The 9,186-nt window shown below is 37.3% G+C and overlaps 3 protein-coding genes across 3 annotated transcripts; 2 read left to right on the top strand and 1 right to left on the bottom strand.

The window, feature by feature from the left end:
• Window positions 1-712: 712 nt before the first annotated feature.
• LOC108556937 (cytoplasmic tRNA 2-thiolation protein 1) lies at window positions 713-2,074 on the bottom strand. Its single transcript, XM_017913283.1, has 5 exons — window positions 1,991-2,074; window positions 1,590-1,940; window positions 1,344-1,532; window positions 1,082-1,286; window positions 713-1,029 (listed from the first exon to the last, which is right to left on the bottom strand). Exons 1-5 carry the CDS (start codon window positions 2,033-2,035, stop codon window positions 722-724), a joined length of 1,098 nt encoding a protein of 365 aa, XP_017768772.1. The 5' UTR covers window positions 2,036-2,074; the 3' UTR covers window positions 713-721.
• Window positions 2,075-2,312: 238 nt separating this feature from the next.
• Window positions 2,313-5,987, top strand: LOC108556936 (WD repeat-containing protein 24). Its single transcript, XM_017913281.1, has 10 exons — window positions 2,313-2,616; window positions 2,682-2,798; window positions 3,257-3,693; window positions 3,762-4,013; window positions 4,106-4,260; window positions 4,321-4,516; window positions 4,576-4,708; window positions 4,761-4,946; window positions 5,150-5,577; window positions 5,642-5,987. Exons 1-10 carry the CDS (start codon window positions 2,526-2,528, stop codon window positions 5,930-5,932), a joined length of 2,286 nt encoding a protein of 761 aa, XP_017768770.1. The 5' UTR covers window positions 2,313-2,525; the 3' UTR covers window positions 5,933-5,987.
• Window positions 5,988-6,852: 865 nt separating this feature from the next.
• LOC108556934 (ankyrin repeat and MYND domain-containing protein 2) lies at window positions 6,853-8,442 on the top strand. Its single transcript, XM_017913279.1, has 2 exons — window positions 6,853-7,228; window positions 7,288-8,442. The coding sequence occupies exons 1-2, from the start codon at window positions 6,992-6,994 to the stop codon at window positions 8,245-8,247; spliced, it is 1,197 nt and encodes a 398-aa protein (XP_017768768.1). The 5' UTR covers window positions 6,853-6,991; the 3' UTR covers window positions 8,248-8,442.
• The last annotated feature ends 744 nt before the right edge of the window (window positions 8,443-9,186 follow it).

Genomic DNA, 9,186 nt, shown 5'->3' with positions numbered 1-9,186 from the left:
AATCTGTATACATTTGATTGCGCATACGGTTTAAACCAAGGTACAGTAAAACATTTTTTTTGTGCGGTTTCTTTTATCTACCGCACAAAAAAAATATTTCATAGATTCTTAGAAAGTGCATCGAAACTAAATAAATAATTAAATTACACATGGAAACAAATTGTAAAAACATTTAATTTCTCATTGTACATATGGAGAAATTTTCAAAAATGCACATACACAATTCACTGCTATTAAGTGTTAATCCAAAACACGCATCTTCTTGTAATCAATTGGTTCAAAATCGACATACAAATAGTATGATGACTACCGAAATCCCGGCTGGCTCAAAATCCTGACTAAATCGAAATCCCGACTATGTCAAAATCCCAACTACCATAATCCCGACTATATCGAAATCTCGACAGTGTCTTTTATTATTATAAATTTCTACAATAACATTTTTATGGTAGTCGGGATTTCGATATAGTCGGGATTACAAATGTCGGGATTTCAATAGACGGTCTTTCAAATGTCGGGCTTGCAGTATAGACCCAAATGTTTCATGTGATGAGCGACCAAATTTTTCGCGCCTATCAGTTTGGAAACCACTGGTTTAACTTCTGTTGCATATACGCATCTGCTTTGCTGATTACATGTAAAGTTGGTCATCAAATGTCGTAAATATTTACATTGTTCCCTAGGTGATTACAACAAAAATAAAAACAGCAGATTTCGAATGTTAAATCTTTAATTCCTCCACAGCTTTACTCAAATCCCTTTTAATCTCGTTCTTGTTACACGCGCAGTTACCGCAATCCGATTTATTCTTCGACTTGCAACAACCCGCCGCGCTTCTCTTAAGATCATCTTGCTCGATGAGCTTCTTCACCTTGCTGGACTTCCCAATACCCAATCTAGGCAAACCTCTGTTCAAACCTTCCAACAAGGTACAAGCTTTGCAGATCTTCTGCGACGAACCGTAGCCGCATCTCTCGCACGTCATCAAAGTCGGCATGTTTGCGGTTTCGTTAACGCACAAACTTTCTCCTTAAATTTTATATTAAAGTTTAATTATGAACATACTTTACGAGATTTATACCTGATTGTATGATGTTCATGATGACAGCTGGATCTACCTTTTCCAGATCTTTGAGTAGAACTCTGGCGTGTCCTCTGTAAGCGTTAGGCGCGAAGATACATTCTGTTGAGAAGTAGACCAATTTCCTGAAATAAGCGTACATAACGATCTCCTTTTCGTAGGTGTATTTCAAAGGTTTCACTCTCGGAATACCATCGCCGCTATCCTAAATAAACAACTTAATTAGTATCAATTAAATTTGATCAATCTATTAATAATTTACTGTTATGATTGAAGTGCATCTATTCAATCTAGCTAAATCCCCTCTAAGTATATTCATTAAAACTGTCTCAGCTATATCATCTGCATTATGTCCTGTTGCTAGGTAATTGACTTTCAGTAGCATAGCTCCCCTATCCAAGGCCTGCCTTCTAAACACGCCACAAAACGTGCAATTATTCTTCCTTCCAACCTGAAACAAACTCATTCATTGCAATCATTATTCACCAATACCGAAAATTTCTATTACCTCAGCAACGATTTCATCCATAGTCCAACCATACAAATCCTTATAAGACATTATTTTTAAAGGCATCTCATAGTCATCCCTGTTTTGCTTAACAGTTTCTAAACTATCATCCCTGTACCCAGTGATACCTTCATCTATTGATAAAAGAACCAGCTTCAAGTTGTATCCATATTTCTCATTTAGCAGCTTCAAAACATATGCAAGAACTGTTGAATCCTTTCCACCTGAAGCAGCCACAGCCACTGTGCTTCCTGGTGTGAACAGCTTGGCTCTGGTTATAGTAAAATGGATTTCATTTTCGAAAGCCTCAAAGAAGCACTCCTTGCAGAGGGCATCTCCAGTTTTCGGTCTCTAAAGTTAGTAAATTTCAATTTTGACAATTACTAATAAGTGTTAATTACCTTGAGAATGGCGTTTTTGCCACAATTCGCTGAACAGGCTGGCATGTTTTGTTGATATTGAATTATAGGTTATAGGAGTAGTTCAAACGAGTAGTTCAGAACTACTCCACTGCAAACCACGCTGAAATCCGAACTGCGCTTGATCACACTACGCAGCTGTACGTGACTTTGAGCTTGAAATTGCTAAGATAATGGTTTGTTATTCGTTCTAAAGTCTTCTGTTGGGTAGGTTCTCTTCATTTTTTTAAGAATCAACTTCATGTTGCTTCATTTTATTGTCAAATTTGCGCATGACGCACTGACTTTGACATCAAAAACGTAACCTGCATTGTTTGTTATTTTTCTGTGGGAAATAGTCCTTTTTTTATTATTTGTATTACGTATGTTTGTGAGAGATATCATTCTTCAGAATATGATCCTTGGGGTCTGCAAATGATTGCGTGTTCTATGGATATTTACATCTACTGTTAGTGACTTACCATAAGATGTCTTCAGTCTGAATGTTAATTGCAAGTATCGAGAAATTTTTTTTAATATGTCTACAATAAGTGTGCTGCAAGAAGGACCTGTTAATGCTCTGGCATTAAACAAGGACAACTCACAAGTTGCAATCGGTGGAAGAAATGGTTGAGTATTTCTATCATTGTTTTTTGTTGTTTGTTCTGATATCTAATCTATATTCTCTTTGTAGTTTTTAAAGTGTACTCAATCGAAGAAGATTGTTTCAAGGAGATCTGCAATTTGCGTGCTTCCAAGCATCTCAATTTGAGCTTCTCTTGCAATGATGTTGCTTGGAGCTCAACAGATGGTGAGTTTTACAAGAAAGTAATTGAGTTATAAACTTTGAAAAACACATGATTCAAATAACAGACATATATTAATTTACAACTGTTTTTTTTTGTTTGTTTAAATAATTTCTAACGTTCGTCGCTAAATCTCGTAATGAATTCTTAGATACAAATTTCAAAAAAAGAAAGTTATAACTATTATTTTCCAAACTTTTGTATTTACTCTATTAATTACTATTAACATTGCTACTCGATAATTGTGTACTTAACAACAACAAGTCAAAGTGGAAAATGTGTCTTTAAGCTTTAATAATTATTTCATTTTGTAGAAACAATTGAAAACTAATGTGCTTCAATCGGTATTGAAAACTGTTGCTAAGTTATTTAAGAAATTGAAATGCTTTCGATACTGTTGCAATGAACACAAAGCTTTTGTTGTAAATGTTTGACCTAATCAGTTTCTATTTACTTTTCGTAGATAACTACTTGGCGACAGCTGCTACGAATGGACACGTGTGTGTGTGGAATCTGACAAAGAGCGGCAAGGCCATGCAGGAACAAGTTTACCAGGAGCACAAGAGAACCGTGAACAAGGTGAACTTCCACTCTTCGGAGCCGTATCGATTGATATCCGGTTCACAGGATGGCACCATGAGGTACTTCGATATGCGATGCAAGGCCGCCGTAGCTACATTCCTCAGTAACACGGAAAGTGTACGGGACGTGCAGTTCAGTCCGCACATGCCGCATACATTCGCAGCAGTTTCCGAGAATGGTAGTGTTCAGCTGTGGGACGTTCGGCGCACGGAAAAGTGCATCCAGCAGTTCACAGCACATAGCGGACCGATCTTCGCATGCGATTGGCATCCTGAAGCCACTTGGTTGGCCACTGCCAGCAGAGACAAGACGATCAAAGTATGACCTATCCGCTAATCCCGATTCCTAATCTTCATCTTCTTCTATGTTTGTTTTTGTTGTGCTAGGTTTGGGACCTGACGACGAGTAAACCTACTCTGGATTATACCATACACACGATCGCGTCCATAGGACACGTGAAATGGAGACCTCAAAGGAAGTACCATATAGCCTCATGCGCTCTAGTCGTGGACTGCAGCATCAACATCTGGGATATTCGGAGACCCTTCATACCCTTCGCCGCCTTCAACGAACACAAAGACATTGCATCAGGCGTTGCGTGGAGAGGAGATTCACAAGTTTTCCTAAGCACAAGTAGAGTGAGTTTACAATATATTTCATTAATATACACAAATATTAAAAATAATTTCTGCAAATTTGAAAATCAAATATTGACTTAATTTCTCTTTAGGATTGTTCGCTCATTCAACATTCATTTAAAGATGCAAGTAGACCGGCCAGTAAAGCGAATATACAAGCTTTGGACATCAGTACAAAAGGAAACACCTTATTCGGAATGCGCGTTCCGGTAAGCACGAACACCACCAAACCTACAGGACTGATGAGGTAAAAAGTACCTAAAACCCAAAGCGAAAGAATTCTTCTAATTACTATTGCAATTTATAGAAAAAGTTCTACGAGCACTATCAGCGATCAGTTCCATCAATCTGCAAGCGTTCTGCATCAGTTCACGCATGTATCGGTTTGCAACGACCTAAGTTCTTTCGAATTTCTCGCGAAAAACTACATCCTCTATGGACGTTCTTTTCCGGAGATGTGCGAACATAACGCGGCTGTAGCCAAGGAATGTGGAAAAAGTAACGTGAGTTGTTAATCTTCGAAATGCATTCAATGTTATATACTAATCTCGTTATGACGTAGATTTCTACCATTTGGAAAATAGTAAACACTATGTACGGTGAATTGTACGTGAAGATTCAAGCTATGCACAATAACGGTGGACTTAATTTGATGAACAATGTGGATGCTTCTTCAACGGAGAAGAAAAATAATGGTTAGTTTTAGTGCAGTGGATCATGGCTTTATTTTTGTAATTCTTGGTTTAGATGTTGTAGGAGAGGCGGCCGCGGCGCAATTTAGTAGTGCAGATGATGATGTAGAGGGCGAGGATCAGGTGGATCACACTGCGGTTGCCAATGGGTACCATACGTACAATAAATACGGACACCCGAAAGGGGACTTCTCCTTCGGCGAAAATGAACTAGATTTGGAATTAGATGCACTTAGTATAGGTAGGATAGTCGTTATAATTGATATTTGCTACACTTCTTATGTGTAAGGTATTTGTTTATTTTCCATAACTACTAAAGTACAGCAAGTTGCAAATTGGAAACTTCACACCATAATTTTCATGTAACTTAAACGAAAGCATAATGAAGATGACACCGATATTTGCTTGATTATAAGAAATGTTATATAATGATTATTATTGTAGATTATAGAAATGGAATGAGGAACCAAAATCAGTTGCAGCAACAGGAGGATTGGACGTTGCCTAATGAGGCGTTCAACATTCGTCACGAGATTCGTGACAGATCGCCGCCTCCTGAGCAATTCCCAAATAATAACAGCCCCGACTTCAACGATGACTCTCACAGCAGCACCGTGGATGAACAACCCACGTGGCTAGTATCCGTATCGAAAATACCGCCCATGCCCATATGGGATCCAAGCGCCAGTTTGATCGAATCCTTAAAACATCACGCGGAGAAGGGCGATGTGCAGACTTCCGTTTCCGTTTTAATTGTTCTGGGAGAGCACCGAAAGAATCTGAAAACCCTAGACGAAAACACTGTAACGCATTGGCTGATGGGTTACATTCAAACACTGGAAAGGTTCCGATTGTGGAACGTCAAAGCTTTGGTAAGTATCTCAATTTGAGTAATTTATACAGTTCTCATTTATAATCATTGTAATTATTAATAAGGTGATTGAATTGGCATGGATTCCGAGCATCTCTCAGATGAACCAGCAGTCGACGAGGATCAATACGAACTGCAGTCAATGCTTGAAACCGCTGCAGAGAAGTGGATGGTTGTGCGATAGGTGCCACTCCACGGATGCCTCCAGGTGCAGTATATGTCACCAGGTTGTCAAAGGACTGTACGTTTGGTGTCAGGGCTGCTCGCATGGTGGTCATCTTATGCACATGCAAGAATGGTTCAGTAAGAATAAACAATGCCCTACAGGGTGTGGTCACCTGTGCGAATATCGTTGAATCATCCATAACGTTTAAACATAAATAAATATGTCTGTGATGTTTTTTGATATAATAAAAAAAAGTCATTATTATTTTAATTATATATTGGCATTATGTTATTTCGGAACAACAAGATTGCTTTAACCTAGTTGCTTAGCAACTTGACTTTTCTATTGAAATCATGATAAATATATGATTTGCTAAGTTCAAATAAATCCTTTACCATAGAAAAGGTAGTAAAACAAACTTCTATAACTAAAAACAATCTTAGTAGGTGACATAGTTGGTAAATGTTGATTAAAGTACATCTTTTACCAATGAACTAAATTTACATTTATAATTATAAAACAAGTATCAAGATTTAGAAGATGATTTTTTTTATACCGCCTGCTCCCTCTAGGACAGCGTTTTCCAAACTGTGAGGCGCGCCTTCCTGGGGAGGCGCGAATATTAGTAGTAGTGAGCAATTTTCCAAATATCTGCTAAAGTATAGATACATTCCTGTACTCTTATCTATATTGCTGTAATACGCGTTCAAAGTAGAAAAATTTAAATTAGAACTTTCGAAAAAGCAGTGTTTTCACATATCATTGATTTACTCGAAAACTATAATAGATAGAATGACTCCAATATATGCATATGAAAGCTGAATGTTTGGGGAATCAAGCAAGTATAGATACATTCCTGCGGGGAGGCGCCAAATGATTACATACTTTTGAGGCAGGCGTAGTAACATCAAATTTGGAAACCACTGCTCTAGGAGGAGCCTCTTCCATTTAGCTGTGTCCTTTCGACGCATTACGCCAATCGCAATTTAGAGGATGATAGGATAGAATAAATGATCAATAGGTTACACCTTGTATATACTAAATATACAGGTATACACCCTGTATATAATATAGTTTTTGACAGCCTGTCGTGACTGATTCTAACCTAAAATACTTCATAGCCATAGCCATGGCCATAGCATTCTCCATCCAATCAGCCTGATTGTCATTTGTTTATCGGTCGACCACACCGTTTCGGTTCCAACCTCAGAGTTCGTGCGGATACATTTTTTTTAGACTATTGTAAAATATGGAGAAATCGATGAAGACGATGACTCTGGAGGATAGCAGCAATGGTCCTGAGCTGACTGAGCCTCAGGCAAAGATCATGAAGGCAATTGAGGATAACAACTTCCCTGATTTCCAGCAGGTTCTGGAGGAGAACCCCAAACTGGATGTAAACTTTTTAAACCAAGACAAGATGACACCTCTGCAGCAGGCCTCCTACAGATGCAATGCTGACTTTGTGCGACTCCTGATCCAAAGGGTATTGACTTAAAAATAGCAAATCAATAATAAATAAAGTATTTATGATTAATTTTTTAGGGTGCAGATGTGAATAAATGTGAGCACGAACATGAATATTCTGCTTTGCATTTTGCAGCACTCTCTGGAAACATTGAGTTGGTCCATGTGCTTTTAGCAAATGGTGTGAAGGTGAATGCAACAAATTCTATAAACCGCACAGCAGCCCAAATGGCAGCATTTGTGGGCTACCATCACATTGTGACAACAATCAACAATTTTATTCCCAAATCTGATGTGGATTACTACACTGTTATCCATGGTCAAGAGAGTGCCCCACACTTAGATCCTGAGCTGGCTGAAAACTTTTACAATTTCTCTTTACTCTATAATCTGCACCCTGTGAATATTGCAATGTCTCTTCAATCTTATGAAGGACTCTTGGAGAATGTTGATGAAGTGAGGAAAGTTTTCCAAATGATGTCTGAAAGGGAAATGAAGAGGAAAGAGTCCAATGAAGTTCTATCATTTAAATTTTTCTACATTTCATACATCCTAGGCGAGATAAGCAAATTGATTAAAGCAAGGAAGGAGTCTAATGCTAGCGAGGAGAAGAATTTTATTGAACTTTTCTCTAAGAAACTGTTGAAGTGCAATAAGGAGGGTAACATGGAGTACATGGAGGCCTTCTTGAAAGAATCTATAAGGGAGTTTCCTTATATTGATAGCACACTTTTCAGGCAGATGGTTGCTTCGTTGGCCACCGACGGTGCTCCGTCTGCTCTTAGTGTGATCACCGCTGCCATTAATGGACAAAGGGCTTTTATGGATGGTTGCAAATGCGAAACCTGCGGCGAAGAGAGGCCTGCAAAGAAATGCGCGAAATGCAAAACCGTTTCTTACTGTGACAGAGAATGCCAGAGATTGCATTGGTTTATGCACAAGAAGACCTGCGCTCGTATGGGCGCTGAAACTATTACCAAAAACGTTGATTCCAGGGAAATCAGTTCCGATTTGCAGGGTCTTTTACAAGGAAATTGATGTTTATTCGTCAATTGTGTTCATCGTCGTATAACACTATTATATTTGTTTTCACATCTTTTTCTACACTATTCCTGGATACCATTGTTTCAATGCCTTTACAATGTTTCTTAGCATTTATAGACATGTTATGTGTTTGTGTACAATACTACTTTTTCTCATACAGAGAAGTTAAATAAACTGATACATTTTGTATTGCATCTATCAATAAACAATTTAAAACCAAAACAAGCAACAAAATAATGTTTTCCTAAATTTGTCATCATTATTAATAGAAAAAAATAAGTTCAGAAATTCAAATACACATAAAATTAACTTTACTAGTTAAATGTTAGTTGATATGAACTTCTCCCATTTGACAACCAATTAAATACTTGAAGAATCTAGTTTTCTGCATACACGTTACTTGGCAATTAACTAATGATCTTTATTAATTAAAAATCATCTCCATTCAAAATATGAGTTTATTAAAAGCAACAATTAACTAAGTCTAATGAATACGAATACATTTATAAGTACTTGTTAAATCATTTCATCTTATTGTATTCACGGTAGTTTCAGAATACTTTCAATTATGTAACTTTTTGTTATAATGGATATTAAAAATACGAAAGTTAAGCGACATGTGTTGATGATTGTACTTGAACGGATGATGACTATAAGAATTTACCAAAAAAAAAAAGACGACTTTGGAATAGTACCTAATGTCAAAACGTGTATAAGTACTTATTAAATAAGTCATGACAAGTACTCGCAAGTACCTTGTCCAATTTCAAGTAATTATAAAATACTTTAAGTTCTATTTTAACTTATTATATTCAAGCTAGTTTCAAAGTACTTTCAATTATTTAACTTTTTGTTACAAAGAGTATTAGAAATATAAAAGTTGAGCGACATGTGTTGAGGATAGTACTTGGTCGGATGATGACTATTAGGATT

Source organism: Nicrophorus vespilloides, unplaced genomic scaffold (genome assembly GCF_001412225.1).
Source record: "Nicrophorus vespilloides isolate i.1.1-1 unplaced genomic scaffold, Nicve_v1.0, whole genome shotgun sequence".
Classification (NCBI taxonomy): domain Eukaryota; kingdom Metazoa; phylum Arthropoda; class Insecta; order Coleoptera; family Silphidae; genus Nicrophorus; species Nicrophorus vespilloides.
Note: the sequence above shows the minus strand (reverse complement) of the source record. Positions and strands in the feature narration are given on the sequence as shown.